This window comes from Oculina patagonica, chromosome 10, assembly GCF_052425735.1.
Source record: "Oculina patagonica isolate OP01 chromosome 10, crgOcupat, whole genome shotgun sequence".
NCBI classification, from domain to species: domain Eukaryota; kingdom Metazoa; phylum Cnidaria; class Anthozoa; order Scleractinia; family Oculinidae; genus Oculina; species Oculina patagonica.
Window position 1 is genome coordinate 10,661,209 of NC_135767.1, and position 21,895 is coordinate 10,683,103.

At 37.7% G+C, this 21,895-nt stretch overlaps 3 protein-coding genes across 3 annotated transcripts in view; 2 read left to right on the forward strand and 1 right to left on the reverse strand.

Moving 5' to 3' along the window:
• Positions 1-21,895, reverse strand: part of LOC144667429 (uncharacterized) — a 67,334-nt gene that overhangs the window by 26,905 nt on the left and 18,534 nt on the right. The gene's annotated exons all lie outside the window — the stretch shown is intronic.
• On the forward strand, positions 29-10,657 carry LOC144667425 (uncharacterized). The gene is made up of 9 exons (XM_078528825.1): positions 29-372; positions 2,059-2,148; positions 2,332-2,430; positions 2,657-2,779; positions 4,034-4,114; positions 4,891-5,122; positions 6,279-6,401; positions 6,952-7,080; positions 7,714-10,657. The coding sequence occupies exons 1-9, from the start codon at positions 176-178 to the stop codon at positions 8,059-8,061; spliced, it is 1,422 nt and encodes a 473-aa protein (XP_078384951.1). The 5' UTR covers positions 29-175; the 3' UTR covers positions 8,062-10,657.
• Positions 11,324-20,052, forward strand: LOC144667418 (heat shock 70 kDa protein 12A-like). Its single transcript, XM_078528813.1, has 5 exons — positions 11,324-11,636; positions 12,246-12,568; positions 16,626-16,850; positions 17,159-17,336; positions 17,907-20,052. Exons 1-5 carry the CDS (start codon positions 11,492-11,494, stop codon positions 18,962-18,964), a joined length of 1,929 nt encoding a protein of 642 aa, XP_078384939.1. The 5' UTR covers positions 11,324-11,491; the 3' UTR covers positions 18,965-20,052.

Genomic DNA, 21,895 nt, shown 5'->3' on the forward strand with positions numbered 1-21,895 from the left:
TAGTAAAATGCTTGAAACCGAGTTTTAACACGGCCATTTGTGAAGAAACGAAATGCAGCGTGATTGATCTAACAGCGTGACAACTTCCGGTTTTCTGCGAAAGCGAAAGAAAGAAAGCGGAAGTGATTTTTCTGGGAAAATTCTCAGTTTTGCTTTGCGTTCTTCGATCAACAACATGGCAGGATTGAGTAGAACGTCGACGAGCTCGAGGTCTGGAAGACGCCGAGAATCGTTTGAAGAGACAAATCAAGGCGAACCACTCGCTTTCAACAAACAGTTTATTGAATTATTGAGAAAGCTTCCAGACTATTTGATGCGCCTGGAGCAGAAAATCAACAAACTCGAGAGGGAATTGAGAGCGTCACCCACAAGGTAACTGTACCATGGATACGGCATCATCCCCTTTTTTGTATCTGTAGATGGATTTATTAGTTTCATATAGATCATTCCAAAATCATGTATCGTGGCAGTCATTTGCTGTTTTTTTTTCCAAACTATAAAAGCGTTACGACATTTACGTCGTAACGCGGTACGTCTGCTTAACAACAGGACACATACGCGTAAACTTTAAGCCGTTAAAAGGAGAATTTGGTTGTCATCTGCCGACGCCGACACGAGAACCTATCCCAGAAGTTCATAGCCGGTGTGTCTGCGAAGTCGACTTGAGTTCAACTTTGCAGGCAGGTCGACGGTTGTGCACGGCTGTACGGCCGGTTGTAAATGTACTTTGTGACAACGTCGTCGGTTGTGAACAGTGTTAGTTCCGATCTAACCAGCAGTCATTATACGATTCAATTTGGCTAAAACCGTCACAAGAGCGAAACAGCAAGGTTAATAGCGGGGGAGGGAGGGAAAACAATCTTACGTATAGGAGTGTAGGTATAGAAAGACTATAACTAAAAGCAGTAGCCGTACAAAGTTTTCATAATAAATTCATTTGGGTTGTATAAACTGTCATGCTCGAGTGGTTAAGAAGAAGGATATGAGTTCATCGACGGTACATCCCTAAAAATCTCATGTAGTTTTTGAAACACTCGAAAGGGCATTTCAAAACATCTCGAACAGACCCACAGAACAGTCGATTCATCCAAGTATTCAAGAAGTAATTCCAGTGAAAAGTTTAGAAAAGAGACTCGGTATACCTACTGTAGATATGTAAACGAGTTACCATTTTCTATCGAAGGTGTATGAAAGGGTTCTGTTTTCTTAAAAAAAGGTATTGGGGCCTGGACCTCGGGGCGAAACCTCCCGGTGTAAAATATTTTTGAGTATCCCCCGGGGATACATCGCAGACTCAACTGGGAGCCAAGTTGAGAGTGAAAGCACATTAAGAGTGAATTGTAGGTAGTGAGTCAAAAAAGAGATTTGTATGTGAGACAGAAAGAAATCATACACTCATACAACTTTCCACTATTAAAGGAAACCTATTAAAGTCGCGCACCGCCATTTTTGATTTTATGACGTGTAATGGTTTGGAAGCAAAGTATATTTTGTGTAAAACAATTGAGCAACCATTACACGTCTTAAAATGCAAAATGGCGGCGCGCAGGAAATTTGAAGGCCATGTATTTTTCCATTTTATGATAAACATTAAATGTTATTTATCCCTTTATATCCTGTAAAGTTTGAATTTAGGCAGTATTTCAAACAATTCAATGACAACTTGCCATAAGAGTGGCGGTTCCCTTCAAAAGGGCAACAGGTCTTTTTTCTGTAGCTTCGAGGATGGTTCGGTCTATAAAGCCGTACGAGAATTTTATATTCTATTTTCATTTATTTATTTATTCATATATTTATTTATTCATCTATGTAGTACGGTTCTTTTTTCTAAGAATTTAAGTGTAAATATTTTTAACTTTATGTAGCTTAGTAGATTTTAATGTAAATAGTGTCCCCAATTAGTTTTTTAAAGCTAAATACCTTGACACTATAATAAAGTATTTCATTCATTCACATCCGGAGTGAAAATTAAATATACTATGTGTGAAAACGTATGAAATGAAACAATTAAGAATGATATTGCAAATATATATCACAGTGTCACCATTGATTTCCCAGGGATGACCTATCAAGTAAGAAGATTGAGAAATTGCTTAAAGTACAGTGGGAAACCAAAGAAAACGAACTGAATCGTAAACACGAAGAAAGGTAACAATATCTATGTAAACTGCATTCTTTACAGGTGTAACTCGCTTAAAATCTTGTTGCCATATTTTTATTACCTTTTTGAACTGTTCCAATGTACGCTTGTTGAACTCTGCGGCATTTTTTTGTTATCCATTGTCCAGTTTAGATGGTATACTAATGAAGCCATTTTAAATTCTATTCAAGGGTCTTGCAGTTACGAAAAGGTTACGAGCAGCAGCTGAAGAACAGTACAGAAATATTACAGAAAAACAACACTGAGCTACAAAATCTCTTGAAGGAAAGGTAAATGCGATGTAATAAGATACAACGTGATGTAGACTCTACCAGGAAGCTCTGTACAAACTATGAGCAAAAGATATTTTACAATGCACTATACGTATTTTTAAGATATCATGTCTTGTTCGTCATTCATCAGAAATAGAGGCAACTTAATGGATGTTCATACGATTGTAAAATTATAATGTACTTGCTATTAATATGTTTATTATTTGTTTGTTATATTTATCAGCGTAGATATCGCCACCCAAAAGGCACAGGAAAATGAGACATTAAAGCAAAAAGTAAAAGAATGCGAACGCCAGCTGCAGGGGAGAGTTAGTATCAGTCCAAAATACTCAAGACACACGGATAGGTAAATATATTGGTCATCATGATCTTAAAAGCACCTGTTACTGCACGTAACAGTATTTCATGTGAGATGACTTATCTGCATAAAAGGTTGCACGTACGCAACGAAGGCGATGCGGCGGAGGCGTGGCTTAGTGGTTAGGGCGCTAGATTTGTAATCCGCAGGTCCTGGGTTAAACCCTCCTCTCTGCCACTGGATGGCTTTATGTTCGGTGTCCCCGCATTCAACTCCTCTACGCTTTGTAAATAGACAACTGATCAGCCTCCTACCAGTACTAGTTGGGATTCTTACCAACATTATGTTTGTCACGGCCCACAAGCTTATAGCTTTAAACACAAACCTTGTATAATGAAATTGCCTTACCAGTTTACCTTTAATTTGTTTTACACTTTACTATTCTATTGTAACTTTTTCTCGCGAAGAAAACATTACGGCAAGCTGCAACCAGCCTGTCACCCACGAGTCTTAGGACTTTGCTAGTCGATAGCGGAAAAACGATGTCTTTCGGAAACTTCCATCAGTATGTTTTTAATCAGTTTGTTTTCTCACTATCTTTATAAATCCGTAGTGTTTCGTAGACCCTGAAAAACCCTCATTATCTCGAACAAAGTTGAACGAACCATGTTTCAACAGTGGTTTTTGTTTAAGTTATCTGAAAATTGACTGCAGAAAGTATAATAAAGGGAATCTTCTTTTTGTACAAATTAAAAAAGTGCGGTACCCGATGTCACGCGTGCATCTGTTTGTATACTGCATCACCACTTTGCATTTTGTTTTCAGTTTGTGACAATCGGTTGGCTGATAATTCGTCGCTGCACTCAGTTTCATCATCGCGCGCTTACAGTTTATACATTTTTATAAATACTTTATTAGACGATTTTTTATTGCACTCTGGCTAACAATATACGGCCCTTCCATCTAAACTGGTAAAGAAGCATTAGTGTACCGAGCTGCTACCCGATCCAGGAAAACTGAGTTGAAACACAAAATGGTTACGTTGCAGCTCCTACATTTGAATTTACTTCTATCCCATTTTTTTTTTTGAATATTCTGAATTCTTGTGGTGTTTCACACATAAATGGTTTCACTGCAGATTAATAGTAAGTAGATTAAAAGCTATGAAAACAGCTATATAAATCATCTCTAATATACAAAGATGAATATAAACTTCTACTCGATCATGCTTTTATTGGATTAGTATTTTAATACTACAATTAAAATTGTAGTTACAGTGCTTGATTTGGTTTGTCTTGAAAGGTTCACTGATGAACAACAACTGGTGAAAACTAAACAAGCTCTAGAGGAGAAACGTCGAGAGCTTGAGAGGTTTAAAGAAAGGTAATTAACGGGTAAGGGATAATTGTACGGGTTACGGCTAATAGGCAATGGGTAGTTAGTAACATCAGGGCCAGGTTGTTTAAAGCACGATTAACCTGATCCAGGGTTTAGCGTGAACTTTGATTTCATTTTTTTATATTTTCAGTGGCGTTGTCTGTTTATATTTTCTTTCCTTCAGTTTAAATGTCGACTAATCCCAAGTTCAACAAAATAAAGCAAAAAAAAAAAAATTTTTACAAGAGAAAAAGAAAAGCCATTTCCATAATTATTCCCTAATGTACCTAATGCTGCAAAGCTTTCACACATCTTGTCTCCGAAAAATCTTGCACATATTTTGGCCACTAAAGATCTCCAACAACGAGGTCTTTAAATTGACAGAACGGGAGGACATGAGTATTGTTCTCACACGGAAACGATGGAGTTGGGTTGGTCATGTGCTCCGTAGAGAATCTACCAGCATTTCTAAAGTTGCTCTCAGATGGACACCAGAGGGTAAAAGAAAAAGAGGCCGTCCAAAATCCACCTGGAGAAGAACTGCAGAAGCAGAACTTCAGCTCTAAATCTTACCTGGGGGCAAGCTTCGCGGCTTGCAAAGGACCAACAAGAATGGAGGCGACTTGTTGATGCCCTATGCGCCACTGGTCGTTTAAAGGATTGATGTACCCAGTTTTATAAAACGGGTGTTGCAACTCTGCCTTGTGATATAGTTTACCGGGATACGTAGATAACAAACATACTTTTAAAAGAATTACGCAACCTTTATTTATTCTTCACAGGCATGCCGCCTTCTCAGAAAGAAGGGTGAGATCTGACCAAAGACGAACAGAAAACACGTTAAGCACTAACAGACAGTCTCAACTAGAGAGTGAATACGTCATTGATTTTAAGGACGGTACGCGGGTTGATGCCATAGACATTATAACAACTAGAGTTGGTCGTCTTCGGGGAGCTAAAGTCCACTCAATGGAGTATTTAAAGTGTTGCAGACTCGCTTGCTTTATTTTTGAGGTATTTTGTTTTGCGCGTTGTAGTAAGTATTAATCATTATTTTCAACTAATGGTAAAATGCTAGCGTGAGAAAGGTAAACCGTCATTTGCTCGAAAACGAGTATGGTGACCTATCATTGTTTCTCATGGTTCAAAATTTTCAATAACTTTATAAAATAAATATTGTCCTATTGCCAGTTTTAAATAAGAAACAATCGTCAGAAACGTGAATTTAGCAAGCAATCGTGAAAATAAACTGATTATATTATCGGGAATCATTACATATTTACCAAGTGCTGTTGCTTTTAAACAAGTATGAGAGCCCCATTTTTATTTCAAAATTTACACCCGATTTCAGTGTTACGTGCGTAGCTATCTTTCTACATCCATCTTTCGACGTGCTGTTTGAAATGAGCCAATCAAAACCGATGTATACCGTTGCTGGATTCATGCAAATGAGCCCACCGAAAGTCATGCCATAGCTAGTTGGCTGTGATTGGCGGATTTCGATCCACATTGTTTGTTAAGCACGTCGAAAGATGGATGTCGACAGAAAGCCGCCATGCGCGTAACATTGAAAGCGGGTGTAAGCTATATGATAAACAACCGATAGGTAAAGTTTCACAAAAATCTCAGTGCGGGATCAGAGGAATGACCCTAAAACATTGAGTTGACTCAAATCCGATGGGGTAGCTCTAGGTTAATTAGTGTTGACAAGTGCGCTTAAGAGTTGGCGAACAAACTCTCCGCTACTCTCGTTCTCGTGTGGCCCGGGCTTTTAACAAATTGTAAATGAGAATAGAGCGCGCACTTTCACGAAGTACTTTGTAAACGATGTACCCTTTTAATGACAAAAGCCACAACCCTGTTTTTTTTTACTGCTTCAAGACTTTTATATCAGCTGGACAAGGCTTATTTTATGGTGGCCTCAGGTAAATCCAACTCGGAACTAGTTAATCTAGACATCCTCGTGGCGGTTTTGCCGCGGGAGAGCCCATCTGCAGATCAAGGCCTCCCCAAATCTGACCCCATGGCACACCCACCTTCCCAACCCGTCCAAAACTTAAGAAAATATATTAAATGTTGTGTGAATGAGACAAAGTTATAAAATATCAACGAACTATGCTGTCACAAAAAATAAAAGCCGAAATCACGAGTGTAAAATGTTTTGTTTCAGACTGCTTATGAAGTCGTTTTGAAAGTGAAAGAGTCCTTCGCCTCCTTCACTTCCACTTTACTGGAAATATTAGCAGCTGACGCTCCAGCGATTGGGTCAGATAACAAAGCATATCAGAGCAAGGTAAAAAGTTACAAGAAATAACGACAGTGCACTTTTTGTTATCAAATACTCGATAAGGGAGCTTCCAATTTAAATCGGGATACAAGATTTGTACAACTATAAATTCAAGGCATTGTGACCTAACGGCTAGTGATTGGAGACTGGCTGGGCTTGTTTTCTTATGTTCTTTAGCGAAGCACTTTACTTTCACAGTACTTCTTTCTAAACGGAAGATTAAAAATTGATAGGAGTATATAGGACAACCTGACAAAGATGCCAGGTCACGGACTAGCGTCTCATTCAAGTTGCTTCATTTTACATTTGCCAGAGTGAAACGTAAATAAGTCATCTAGCCTTGTACTTACTCGTCATATGACTTGAATGCCTATAAAAACGATGTACTTTTGCCCATTTTTGTGCGATTTGTGCTGCCACATATAGAAGTGTAATGACCAGACATGGAAGATGAATAAAGTACCCGTCTTCCACTTTTTTAAGTAAGATGGTTATTCAGTAAGTTGGCAAGCTCATCATATATGCCTCCTTATTGATTTCTGCTTCTGTTCGTAAGCTTTGGACACTGCAGTATAATCGCCCAAAAGAAACTTCGCATACTCGTGAAACTGAAGATGCTTTAAGTGAGGTGATGATCCTTGTGAAAGAAAGAGCAAAGACACATGATTTAAATTTTCTCGTTCAGGTGAGTTTGCGGTTAATAAGTTAAACAAACATGTTTTTTACTTTACATTACATTAATTTACATTACGAAAGAAACAAGACTAGGATATAAAGTGAAGGTTAAAGGTGACATGACTTGAGGAGAGAATGAAAAAAATGATTTAAAAAAGTACTTGATTCTGGATAAGTTTTTCTGTTTAGCTTTCAGTTGGCTTAAAAATTGGCCAAGAACCTTGCATAGCCGAGATGTTAAATAGGAATTACTGAGAATACACCGGACTAGTGGCAGGATGATCGAAAATGGTCAAGCGGGTTACAAAAGAACGATAAAAAAAATATGCTATCACCTTTAATATCTATGCGCCATCAAGCATGCATGCTGTAGTAAGAGTTCAAATGATTCATTATAATAATAATATAATAACAACTTTATTTAATGAGGGTTACACATTACAGTTGAAAACTGAAAAACCTGTGGCCCTCCCCTAGAATAAAAGTTAATACTACTACAAATATATTATCAATAAAAAAATGAGAACAGATAAAATAGATAAAAACTAGAGAAAAATACAAACAGTAATTTGGGTGTGACAGTATAAAAATTTAAAAATTATGACATGGGAAAGCTATTTTAAACTAGTGTTTTTATTAACAGGATGTCAAAAGTTTTATTTCTGCAAAGTGGAATCGTCATCATTTACGAGACCACCTTCTACTAGATTATGATAGCATCCTCTTGCATGGCCTAAGTGAATACATAGCATATTGCACTCGTTTTGCCTGGTGCGCTGTAACTCAAGTTCCTCCGCTGAAAATTGACTACTCGACAGCTGTTTACAGTTCTAGGAGTCACATGCCGAGCCAAGCCTTTACCGAAGAACGGAGCCCAACTCGTCGTTCAGCTTACTCGGAATCACAAAGTATCTTGTGCTATCTGTGGCCCACCCTTCAGGATTGTGATGGCAAAGTAATAAGGCAAGGAGAAGTTGTTTTGAAACGTTAACAGCAGGCTTTACATATACCTGCCTGACAGGGTATGAAGCTTTCTTAGTATCTAGAGAAACGTTGTTGAATTGAAGCCTGTTAGAATAGTGATTTGGAGGACGATACTGTTCTGTTAAGGTCGCAATCGGAGACACTTACTATGAGGAATCTGTTATCGTGGATTTCTGCATTATGCAAAGAGAAGAAAGATCTATCGTTTTCTTGAAGACGTTAAGTAGTGCGATTTTAGTATATCATTATTTTAAAATTAGATTGCTGAAAGACAGGGGAAAGGAAGAAAATGCGATAAACTTGTTTCAGGGTAGTTTGATGCATATGTAATTTAAGTAATAATCTTAGTTCTTTGGTATGTATATATTGTAAGTATTTTTGGTTTTTCAACTGTTTTTATGTCATTATTTATAGGTGGCTAGGGCCACTGGTTGATCAGTGTCGCATATCTTACATCTAATAGTGCTTTCTGTTAATAGATGTACAAATAGTTACCAGTATTTTTGCTGGTTGCACGTTGAGTTGAGTGATCTAGAGTTAGAGATTAACAACTATATAATTAATATTTCCTTGTTAGCACTAGTAAAATTACTAATTTTAAAAACACGAAACAACTTTTTAAAGACATGTTTCGGCATGACTTATGCCATCTTCAGTTTATTGAGAATTTAAAATCTAGGGCTATATATATACCCAAGCTACAAATACAAAAATTGAAATGCATACAAAGTAAAATTCCAATAACAAAAGATAATGGTAAAGCCGTTACAAAGTGGCAGGTACTGTCTGGTACTGTCTAGAACAGTAATTACTCACAGTGTGAGCTTTAGACCGTTACTAATAGAACAAAAGATTAAAATAAAAAGGTGTTGACATGCTGCACTTGAGTGTTTAAATCTGGTTTTAAACTATTAATGTAAAAGGCCTCTTTTAATTTAAGAAAATAAACGGTTTGAGCAGAATCCAAAATTTTAAAGCAATCAGATGTGTATAAATTTTTGCAATTAGATGAACTGTTAAGGTGTTTAAAAACATGTGAATTTTTGTCAGTTAAAGTATGCTCTTTGATCCTTGTTGAAAAATGACGGGAAGTCTCGCCAATATAACGGGAGGTACATCCCGCACAATTTACTTGTATCAATTTACTTGTGCGGGATGTACCTCCCGTTATATTGGCGAGACTTCCCGTCATTTTTCAACAAGGATCAAAGAGCATACTTTAACTGACAAAAATTCACATGTTTTTAAACACCTGAACAGTTCATCTAATTGCAAAAATTTATACACATCTGATTGCTTTAAAATTTTGGATTCTGCTCAAACCGTTTATTTTCTTAAATTAAAAGAGGCCTTTTACATTAATAGTTTAAAACCAGATTTAAACACTCAAGTGCAGCATGTCAACACCTTTTTATTTTAATCTTTTGTTCTATTAGTAACGGTCTAAAGCTCACACTGTGAGTAATTACTGTTCTAGACAGTACCAGACAGTACCTGCCACTTTGTAACGGCTTTACCATTATCTTTTGTTATTGTAATTTTACTTTGTATACATTTCTATTTTTGTATTTGTAGCTTGGGTATATATATAGCCCTAGATTTTAAATTCTCAATAAACTGAAGATGGCATAAGTCATGCCGAAACATGTCTTTAAAAAGTTGTTTCGTATTATATAATTAATGTTTTTAAACCCGATAAGCCTATTTGGTTAAAGTTGTGTGAGGTTTATTTCCATTATTTGTAAAGCTTAGGAAAAAGAAGCTTATGTTAACACATAAGTAATAGAACGATCATTGTAAATATCTTTGCAACTTCTCATTTTCAAACCATGATGAGACCTAAAGACAACGCAACATAACTGTTGGCTGATTACGCTAATGAAGTGTGTATGTGGTTAATGGGTAAAACGATGAAGTATATAGTTTACGTTTTCTGATGTATTGATAAACAAAACATCAGTATATTGTTCGTTAAATAACAAGAGCTATTGAGTTATATACGGAACACGAGTGACGGATCCATTAAACTTAAACTTAAATCAAGATAAGCCGATTTTGTCCACATTAGATGATCGATTTTCCAAGAAATAAAATTTGTCTTTGGTTATCTTGAGGCAATGTTAGACTCGATCTGCAGTAGATTCACGTGCCTCTATTCTATAAAAATGCCAATAAAAACGTTAACTCTTTTTAATCTCATCCCCCTATTCTGTCTCTGTGCACTGCCTTTTAATGCAGTCTGTTATATATGGGTATATACGGCTGCAGAAAACAGCCTGCTCTCTCCCCGGAATAACGAGGATCGAAATTCACCAATCACAGCCTGCCGACAGTTGTGCTACATATAGTGACGAGTGATCAGACGAGCTCGTCTGACGCTAAAGTTCTCTCTGCTTTTGCCTCGGAAAATTGCCTATTATAAATGTAAATTGAGCGAGTTATTTGCAACACATTTTTGTCAGAGTATTAACTACGGAAACCGAGGTGGCTCAGGCATTTTTATTTTCATTTTTATTTGCGTTTGCATTGCTGTTTGTATTTTTGTTTTTAAATTGCATTTACGTTTTTGTTTTACACTTAGAACCTGCGAATGTATTTGTTAATTTTTATTTTGTTTTCATTTGCGTGAACAATTTTATTTTACACTTTGCTTTTGAGTTTCATTTCAATCATGCCATCCATTGTAAAATCAACTTTCGCTTTCGTTTTTATTTTTTTTTATTTTAAAAAGATACAGTGAAGAATCAGGTTTAAAAAAAATTTTTTCTGAACGAGAAAAAATATTTTCTGAACCTGAAAAAATAACAAAAACATATTTTCTGATTCTTCACTGTACCCAAATATAAATGGTATGGTACGATCAAGAGCAATAACCGCTGCATGTTATGCATTGCCCTTGATTGTACCATACCAATTTTGCTTGGGTACAGTGAAGAATCAGCAAATTTCAAATTTCAAGGTTGAGATGATTTTGCGAGGAAATTATGTTTTGGTCGCTTGCAGTCAGAGAGTAAGTTTGTGTCATTTTTATTCGCAGTGCGTATTTGTTTTTTGTGTTTTGTTTCTTTTTACCCAGAAATTTAAATTTTTAATTTCTTTTCAAAGACCGAATGAAAACGAGGTTCCCTCGGGGTGAGAATGACTTGTAGAACTTCCGGCCGAATTTGCTTTGGAAATTTTTTCAGAAACGGACCGGAAATCGAAAGTTTCGCTTTCGGTATTCCCTTCCGAAAGCCTTTGTTACAATCATGTGTTGAGATAACAAGATTAACAGCTGTTAAACTTGTTTGAAGAAAACTAGTTTGTTTTTATCTACACAAGTTGTAATCTGTTATTTTTAATCAATGACAACACAAATCAATTCTGATATAAAATTACCATTTGAATAGATTTTTCCGGGAATAAAGGGATGTTTACGTCGCTTGACCTTTCTATTCATGATTAATTCGGGAAATTTCCCTTTGAGGTCAGCTGATTCTTGGAAAAAGGGCTTTGATCGCTCGCATAGCCAGCAACTATCTACACAGATAATAACACAGCGATCTTTTGTGCGGTGTGGAGCAACAGTTATGGCATACAAAGGTAAGAAAATACCCAGGACTGGTCTTTATTCTCAATGCTCTGTTACTGTATCAAGGACAGTCATTCGTTGAGAGGTGCCTTTAATTTATGGCTGACTTTCTTATAGAGCAAGTGATTTATTTCGCCGAATGATCTAGTTAATGATGCAGTTGCAGTCTTTATGGTTGAATGTGAATGCTTCTATGCCGATTTTCTTGTGTAATTGAAGGGTTCGAAGCAATGCAAGTTTTTATCAAATAGTCCCATGCTCGTGACATTGAAGAAACTTTCATCTTTCTCATCATGAAGTGTTCTAAAATGTTGTAGATTACCATACCAAAAATGCAAATTTGGACCATTAAAATTGAAAACGTGTGCATAGCCTATCTACAAAGAAATTTCTCGTAGTATTATTCTTCCATCCCAAATATCATAGCTTCTTGTTAGGCTGCTCCAAAACGGTGAAAAGCAAACAAAAAGAATTGGTCGGCTTTTCGAGCCTTACTCATGTCATTTCACTGTCTTTTTACAATAAAGAAATATGTCACGAATATTCTAAGATTTGTTGGCGACAACCAACTCTCAAGTCTGTTGAGGCCCTAATATTCCCTTTTGTTTATATCCTGACAGCTCTAGAAGACTCGCTTTTGTATTCTCCAAGACCTACGTACCTTGCCGTTGTCGCGATTGATTTCGGGACAACGTACAGTGGATTTGCATTTTCTTTTATCAAGGATCAAGGAAAGGACGCCATCTTTATGAACATGGACTGGGTGAATGAACAGGGCGGCCAAACAAGCAAAACTCCAACATGTCTGCTACTCAAACCAGATCTGTCATTCGACTCGTTTGGGTACGATGCTATTGAGAAGTATGCAGGTCTACAGGGTGAAGACGAAGAAAAAGAGTACCTGTTTTTTAAACACTTTAAAATGGCTCTACACAGTGATGAGGTAGGATTGAAACTGATTTTAAAGATTACACCTTACGTAACAAAAGGTTGCAGGTGCCAAAAGGATGCAGTTAGAAATTGTTCATTAGTTTGTTGACTGATAAACATTCTTGACCTTGAAAGATTTAGGTTACCCTCGTGATTGCCAGACATTTTAAATTTATTTTTGAGAATTGGCAACGCATCAAGTCAGTATCCACTAGTAAATGTTCCGTCGGCTAATATAGAAACCACCTAGGGCATGGAAACATTTAAGCAACAGAGGACTTTTTCCGTGTTTACATAGCCTCATCTAAACACGAGGGGGGTTGGGAGAATTCGAGACAGTTATGCAAACCCCCGGGGGGGGGGGGTACTCCCATATGTGGCCTATTTAACAATTGGTTCATGCTTTAGCGTGCTCCATCGAGTTATGGAGCACGCGGGAAGTTTGGAGAGCACGAAAGAAGCGTAAGAGTTGCCCGAGGCGATAGCCGAGGGCAACTCTAGCTTCTTGAGTGCTCTCCAAACTTCCCAAGTGCTCCATAACTCGATGGAGCACAGCTAAAAGCATGAACCAATTGTTTTATAACATTGCCGGTGGAATTGTGCATCAAACCGGCCGCGGAAAAAAAAACTGTGTTTATTGTGTGCAGTGCGAGAACATAAACTTAGCGGTCGAGCAATAAATTACACATGTACAAGTTTACACAATTGGAGCAGTTTGTGTTAAATGGCTGATAAATTGACTAAGTTTGTACGGTGGCAGAGCGAAGGAAAAAAAAAATGACGAAAACAGCAAATACTGCTGTTGATTCTGAGGTTAGTTTTCGCTGAATTAAAATTAAAATGTTTACTCCCGAGTGGAAGAAACTTAAAACAAAACAACCTCGAACAGCCGAACAGATTCCAAGGGTTGAAAGAGTCAAAGAATTCGGTTCCATGCTTAGTTTTAAGTATTTTTGTGGACCGATTTTATTTGTAATTGATGAAAATAAACATTTATTTTTGAAAACGGTAGTTGAATGAAGCGCCCGAGTTCATGAAGTAAATTTTTTCCGAGCGGCAAAATCACGACAGAACCGTAGACGCTTTGGTGTAAGCTTAAAACGCAAAAACTTTCGTCAGGCAGTTAGTTTTTAGTGCCATCGAACTGTTTTCATTCATGCTGGCCCATTCTTCCACGTCAGGGCCGTGAAAAAATGATTTTCGTCCTTCGAGACTCGCACGTTAGTTGTTGTTGTTTGAATGAAGAAAAGCACACAAACAACTTTGACGGCAAAATCGAATTTATTTTCTCTTTCGCTCTCCGTCTCGTAATAAGAAACAGCTTACCTTGTAGCTCGTATCCTTGGAAAAATATTGAAAGGATTCACTTTTCACATTCCGAAGATAATATGACATCGCTTCCGCAAAACACAGCGTATGAGCTTTACTCAGTGAGATTTTCACTCGTCGATTACGTCATCAGCGTGCTCAATCGGGATTTTGAGCACGCTTACGTATACTGAATTTGATTGCGCGGCTCTGCTAGCTATGTTATAAATAGGTATGTGCCGCCCGATAGGGTATGGTTTTTGAGGTTCTCGGTCCTTAAATAGGGTATCATTTTTGCCCCTTTTGGCAATGTGTTCCCGCTGTGATCCTTAGATAGGGTACCTAAATTCTATTAGCTAAAATAAACGCCCAGCTAAACGAGAAAAAGATATCTGAAAACTGAATTTTCAGTTCAGGTATTAGCAAAGCGATTTTATAAAGATTTGTGTCTTGCCGTGCGCGGTTAGCCGTTATTTGGGTCGTCACGGAACGTTTCTCCTCCCCTTAAATAGGGTGTCATTTTTCGGTTTTGGGCCTTAAAAAGGGTATCAATTTTAGCTTTCTTTATCCTTAAATAGGGTCAGGGTTTAAGAACCTTGGCGGCACACCCCTATCCGAAATTTATGGGAGTACCCCCCCCCGGGTGCAACCTTCGAGAATTCTCTCAACCACCCGAGTGTTTAGATGAGGCTATGTAAAAACGGAAAAAGTCCTCTATTGCTTTTATAAAATATTTTTTCAAAAATAATTCGGCAAATGAAGGGGATTTGGTTTATTTACTTCTTGATTGAAAAAGATTTTTCTCAAAACGCGCATTTGACAACACATAAACCAATCAAAATTCGTGTTACAAGAGTTCAACTATAATTTGTACTTTGTGGGAAGTAGCGCCCTGTCGACGAAAACGATTCCACGTAAATCTTGCAGAAAAATACGGGAAGTTTGCAAAAACTAAACGAAATGCTAAACACTTCGGCTCTGTAAGGAAAGAACTTCGAGATGAGGAGTTTATTTAAGCTGAACATAAATGTCACTGTGCTTGATCGCTCTTAAAAGTGAAGTGAACTTGCCTGAATGATTTGGCAGCCCGAAAACACGGTTGAAATATCTCATCATGCCGTCTTTGTAATGTGCTTCAAGCGTAGAATAAACCTCAATTAAATTGACATCAAATTCTGCTTTGGTTTTTCTGACAAATATCTCCATTCTTTCCTCTTCCCCAAGCCCATTTTGAATGAAAGAAGTTCACGACTATTATTGCCAATGTAACAGTAGAATTTTTACGCTGAGAAAGTCTCAGAGAAAAAAAACATTTTAAGCGTCATTTTAATCGCATTTTATGCAGATTTGACGGCAAAAAGACGGCAACCGATCGGCCGTGCAAAGTTTGAATTTAAGATTAATTTGTAGCATATAGTTACGTTTGCTTTGACCTATAATTTTTTTCTAATAAAAAATGTCTTATAGGGAATTTTATTGTAGTACCTAAATGCAAAAATGTATTTGAAAAATGTTTACTGCGTATTTTGTTGCATGTTTTGTCGTTCGCTACGAGCTCCCTCCACGAGCTCGTCTAGCGCTCACGATCATCGAAGCAGGCAAAGCGCTGTGGATCTTCTTTTTTTTGTTTTTTTCCTCGGGCTAATGTAGGAAGAGAAAGCCGGAACACATATCAAAATTTCATATTGTTTTTTAATTCTTTAATATTTGTACTTAAAATTACTTTACAAGTCTTTTTGGCAGTTTTATATTAAATGTTTTTAAATTGTGCCGGGAAACACAGAAAGCGTGACGTCACAACCGTGTTTACATGCTCTCATCTAAACTCACCTATCGACCAATGAGAGCGCGCGTACTATCTTAATTATTTTATAAACTAGTGGTAACCACAGGTTAAAAAGTGCGGGCCTTGACGCACATAGACAAGGTACCGGTAGGCAGTGCCGATAAATTAATGACTGAAATGATAAAATGGACAAAAGACAATTATGCTGAGTACCGCGTCACGCAAGGATTTTTGCGGTGTAGTGTGAATTGAGATGTGATTTTTCTCAGTCGGTAAACTCGCTATGTTGTAAATGTTATAACGAATTTCTCGACAATAACCGTTGTTGGAATCATTCGCTTTCCCGTAATTTATCTGTGTCGATAAATAAATGATAAAATGGACAAAAGACAATTATTCCGAGTAACGGGAATGCATGTTAATAATTTTGCTTATTGCCGCGAACCGATCAAAGTTATCTTTTGATTGTCGATTTGGGAATTGTAATCGAGCACGCGGTGTGAACTGATCGGGATGTGAATTTTTCTCAGTCGGTTAACTCGCTATGTTGTCAGTGTTATAACGAATTTCTCGACAATAAGCAACACATAACGCCTTCCATATGACAGAAGGTTTAGATCTTATGTGACAAGCTGTTGTGAGATTAACTTATTTTTCGCATTCGTTCTTGGAGAACAGATTTTTCTCTTCCGGTGTTACGACAAACTGTCGTGATTGACACATTTTCGCATTCCGATCGTGCTTAGTGGAAGAACAAAAATTTTCAACTTCCGCTTCTCTTTTCGGTTTATAAACGTGGCGCGCACGCGTAAAACGCAATCCGCTGGTCACTGTCAAGATTAGGGTTGCGGGCCTCTCTTGGGCCCGCAATAAATATGACATGCAAACATATAAACATGCAAACCGATACAAACATTGGCTACTAATCAAATCTTGTAGTGCCACAGAAAACAAACACTTTATTTTCATTTTTTAGACCCTGAACACGAGAACAACCATCAAAGCTGCCAATGGACAATCTGTTGAGGCCAAGATAGTATTCGCACGCTCAATAAAGTTCCTGAAAGAAGAGGCACTTAAAATAATTTGTCAGCGGACTGGAGATGATCATTTTAGCGCAAATGATATCCAGTGGGTTCTTACTGTTCCCGCCATATGGACTCCAAGAGCAAAGCAGTTCATGAGAGAAGCAGCTTATAAGGTCTGAGGAATACGTCACATCATATACAGTTCTTGCCCGGCATAAAGTCGAGCAGGTCAATAGAGAATCTATGTGTTGCTCTAAAGTTGCAGCTGAAACTACGGATTGCTATACATAATGATTTATTTGAACAGTTTACACAGTATAGCATTTTCATGTTAATAATACAACTCAAAACAATTGATAAATGCAATCTGCTTTATATTGACCTAAGTGTTTTCGCTTCCCAACGGCTTCATACATAGCTCATTTCGGCCTGTGTTGAAAGAGTTTTAGAACAATTATGTGTCACCTTATTTATTTTTTAGGCTGGCGTGGGGTCGCCAGAAAATGCCGAGCAACTTATTATCGCCTTGGAACCGGAAGCTGCGGCAATTTTCTGTCAAGAGAGGAACATGAGTGAATTTCAAGCAGAAACTGGCAGCAGATCTGTGGATGGAATACTGTCTCAACCAAACACACATTACATGGTTGTTGACATTGGAGGTAAATTGTACCCTTACAGGACTCTCTCTCCCCCCCAAAAAAACATAACAACATAACATCAACACCCGAAAAAAATATTCTGGATGTATCTAGATGCTCTTTGTTTGTTTAAGTTCTTCAGTTATTCGATCATGTAACCAAGAAAAGAGCACATATTAATCATACACGCGTATTATTCCTATTTGTAATTGACAAGGGGGAGAGAGGTTTCTTCCGCATGCTTCCTGTGCAGACTTTAAACGCCTTTAGTAATTCTTTAGTTAAGCAAAATTTATGCAACTTTCTTAGTTTATCCGGCTACAATTTTTTATTACATGACATTGCTTAAAGAACTTGTCGTTTTCATGGTAATCAATATGTCAGAAATCATGACGGAATTACTACGTTATATGACGTCATTATCTTATAATGCGAACCTAAAAGGACGTATTACACAATATCCATACTGGGGGAAGAATACTGTTGTTGCAGTTACGGAAGGGGAAAGGGAAGGAGGGAAAATCCGCTGAAACAGGGCCTCAGAAAATAACGTACCATTAACGTTAAACTGTAATCGATTTTCCTCCACAGGGGGCACCCTTGATGTGACAGTTCATGAAATACAAGGCGACGGCACCATCAAAGAGATCCACAAGGTTACAGGGGGTCCTTACGGTGGAATTTACGTAAACCAACGGTTCGAAAGTCTTTTGGAGGAGTTTTTCAGTGCACAAAAGCTTCAAACCTACCAAAAGCAGTTTCCTTCTGATTGGCTCTCACTGATGAATGAGTTTGAAGCAAAAAAGCGAGGGAAACGTATCCTGGACAGTAGTTTGATGACCAATATCCGGTTACCACGCAGTTTTGTGTCCATGGTAAATCAGACCAGAAGTCCAGCCATGGAACGCTATGGAGAGAAAGAAGTTAAGCTAAAGAATAACGAGTATCTCTCTCTTAGTTCAGGAATGATGAAGAAATTGTTTACTCCTGTGGTGGAGAGTATCAAAGAACATTTGAAAACCCTGCTGAGGAAACCACAGCTCTCCAAAGTGCAAACCATGCTTCTCGTTGGCGGATTTGCTGAAGCTGCGTTCTTACAAGAAGAAATAAAAAGCGAGTTTTCTGCACGGTGTAGAATACTAATTCCTCATCATGCCACCATAGCAGTCGTTCAAGGTGCTGTGATCTTTGGCAAGAAGCCATCCAAGATAACCGAAAGGGTTGTCAGCACAACATATGGTGCCGGTTGTTCACGTGATTTTATCCAAGGCGTTCATCCCGAGGAAAAGAAATTCATCGTGGATGGCGTGGAAAAGTGTGAAGATTGTTTTCGTCTTTTCGTAAAGGAAAATGAAGTTGTTAAACTGGGACAGAGAATTACGAAAACATATCACCCTTTGCTGGCAAACAGAAAGGAAATAAAAACTAGCTTTTACGTCACAAGCAATCCTAAGACAAAGTTTACTACTGACCCCGGAGTGACCAAGATTGGGAGTGTTGTAGTTCAGTCCCCTGATACCTGGAGAGGTAAAGATAGAAATATTGAAGTAAGCATGTATTTTGGAGGAACAGAAATAACCGCCACATCATGGGATGTTTCAAGCGGAAATAAGGCTCAAACCACCCTGGACTTTTTCTGTCAGACATGAGTCCTTAATTGCAGACACGACTTTTACATAAACACAGCGCAGGCACAGCCTTCCGATACGTTTAAAATGATATTTGTTCAGCGGTTTTACCATGCAAAAAAGGGCTAGTTGTAAACTGAGAATCAGTTTCCTTTAATCATCTCATAACATTGTAGAATAAGCAAAGAACACTAATTAATGGACTTTACTATTTAATCGCGGCATTGATTTTTTTTACTGACCCGAAACAAAGTCAATATTACATACGTGTCTTGATTATAATTTGCGAGTGAGAAAACGGATATAAACTAAAATCAATTCCAGGACTTGAGCTAGTACTCGAGCTCGGGATTCGAGCTCAAGACTCGAGCTCGGGACTCAAGTCAGAACTATTTTTAGTATTTGAACAGTGTGAAACTCTAAAAACCCTTGTTGCTATGATATTGAAATTTTTACACTATATTTAGTAAGTATATGTAGTATTGCCCCAACCAACAAATAAAAGTTTACTGCAAGCAAACCGAGGTGGAAGCTAACTGCAAGCAAACCGGAGTAAAAGCTTAAGTCCCGAGCTCGAATCCTGGCTCGGTATCTGTTAGCGGTTTTTACTTGTGTGTTTCAAGTTCCTTTTCCAATTCGGGAAATTTTTGATACAGGAAGAAGCCCAAAAGTGTGACCATTGTAATTTATTCACATTCTTACGTGCAGATTTAATTCAATCAAATGTCAACTGCAAGCAATTCTAATGACTACACGAAAGAATGTGAATTAATTAAAAGTGGTCAACTTTTGGGCTCCTTGCTGTAACTGCTTAACCCTTAAAGGTTTTTTTTGCTTTTTAATTGTCCGTGCGATTAAACAAGTAGTCTGTTTTAAGCCTCTGACAAAATGAAACTAAGGTCGTGTTCCATCGGGCTGTTTTGTTTCTGCTGTAAAGATTTGATCTTTACACGTGTATTAAAACCCTTATTATATTTCAAGTGTTGTTAAAATCGTTAGAGTAATTAAAGTTAAAGTATTATTTTGTATTGTTTTATTAGAATGAGAGTTTTGCTAAAGTGTATCAAATACCAGACGCTTGTCACATGAATTAAAAATGACGAAAATCAGTTTTATTGTGTGAACACCTTTAATAATTTATCTGTTATTGAGATGAGATGGCACAAATAGGTGCATTTTTTAAGGGGGATGACATTTGATTTTAGAGGGAGTGTTTATTTATTAGGGTAAAGTTTTGTATCGAGACCCTTATGTTGTTTAAAAAATGGAAACTCGCTAGGAATTAACCCTAAGCTCTCAATTCGGCCCTTTTCAACAGGTGTCGGTTAGGATGGTTGATAATTAACCATTCGGCGCGTGTTCTACTGGGATCAACCGTTTTCATTTGATTGACTGGTATGAATTTTTGCCTTATTCTATAGAGAAAAACCGTTTTCAGGATTGTCGAAGATTGATCAACCGTAAATACCTACAACCTCAGACAAAAATGTTGGGAAGCTTTGCACTTTTCTTCTTGCCCTACCCTTTACCTATGCAATGCTGAGCTAATAGCGACCTTATACACACAAGATTGTAGAGTGAGGAGCCAACAATCATGGATAGGCGGAGCGGGGGATCTTATAGCAGTACAGGAATAGGGATTTCAGAAGTGAATTTGAATCTCTCTGTAATCGGCCCTGATTTTAATACCTTTCCAACTCTTTTTGTCTGGGGTTGTAATCTGATGCCGATAAAAAAGTTAATCAACCAAACCAACCGAAAACATTTTTTTTCCAATAGAACATGGAAAAACATAATCAACCCGACCAACCAAAAATCGTTAATCCCAATAGAACGCGACCCAAATATTTGGGGAGCTCTTCGTCCTCTCTCCTAGTGTTACTATATTGGAAAGAAGACCAGTGCAGTCCAGTATAGAAGTTGTCAAGTTTTTCACCAGACAAAATGCGCTTGGTATTTCAGTATCGATAGAGATATGTGAATCCATTCACTGTGAGCGTACGGTCCGTGATCTGTTGTACACTTCTTCTGGAAAAGGATTGGGCTCGAAACCGGTCTCTTATTCTTCAGTAGAAATAGGTCCTTTGCAGTTGGGGTCACGTGACCAAATTTTTACTAAAGCTTTTATTTTACGGGCTACCATTTAAAAAATGACAGGAATGGAAAGAGCATGTCAAAAAAATAGCAATATGGCCAAGTTTGAGGCTTCTGGCATTAAAGAGTAGGGTTATACGACAGTTGAATGGAAAATGTTGCTGGAGGGCAAGGCCTTGCCCTCCAGCTACTTTTACCATACCAATCTAAGTTATAACATAACTTAAGTAGAGCGCGCGCTCGGATTGGTCAATTAAGTATCTACTATTTGCCCATGGGTGTATGCTGCTGACGTGTGAGCTAATTTTTACAAAGACAAATTTTGCAAAAATTGTTGCGACGAAAATGTCCGACGTCATTTCTACCGCAAATGCCGAGCTCTCTGCACAGTTATCTCAAGATCAACTTGAAACGCCATCTTTTGACCTGTTCCGCGGAAGCTTTTTTCCAGAGCCACCTGCAAAGAGATTTGCAAGTTTCAGTGAGAGTGAGCTCGAACAGCTCGTGAGCGAAAGACATTCAAAGAAGATGAAAGAAGTCACAAACTGGTCTGTAACAGCATTTAAAGGTAAATAAATAGCTACCACAGATAGGCTGGCACATATTTATAAGCTTAATCTGATAAAAAGACAACGAAATTATAAAACATTTAGCTTTAAAAATGTTCGCGTTTTCTAGTTATGTTAATGATAACCCAATTAAATGCTGTGCGTAAACAATGGTGAAAAAATCTTTTTATTTCGATTATCTTTTTCAAAAGCTTACTTTTTTAGCTTAACAGATGAAAATAAATTGGAATTGATTTCTATCGCTATTCTTATTTTGATGGCCCGTTTCTTTTTATGTTAATTTTCAGCT

Excerpts from the sequence above, each read along its gene's own strand:
- LOC144667425 (XM_078528825.1), top strand. The coding sequence starts at position 176 with ATGGCAGGATTGAGTAGAACGTCGACGAGCTCGAGGTCTGGAAGACGC. Across the intron at positions 6,402-6,951 it reads ACAAAGCATATCAGAGCAAG|CTTTGGACACTGCAGTATAA; the intron begins GTAAAAAGTTAC and ends TCTGTTCGTAAG. Across the intron at positions 7,081-7,713 it reads ATTTAAATTTTCTCGTTCAG|GATGTCAAAAGTTTTATTTC; the intron begins GTGAGTTTGCGG and ends TTTTATTAACAG.
- LOC144667418 (XM_078528813.1), top strand. The coding sequence starts at position 11,492 with ATGATTAATTCGGGAAATTTCCCTTTGAGGTCAGCTGATTCTTGGAAA. Across the intron at positions 11,637-12,245 it reads AACAGTTATGGCATACAAAG|CTCTAGAAGACTCGCTTTTG; the intron begins GTAAGAAAATAC and ends ATATCCTGACAG. Across the intron at positions 16,851-17,158 it reads TGAGAGAAGCAGCTTATAAG|GCTGGCGTGGGGTCGCCAGA; the intron begins GTCTGAGGAATA and ends TTTATTTTTTAG.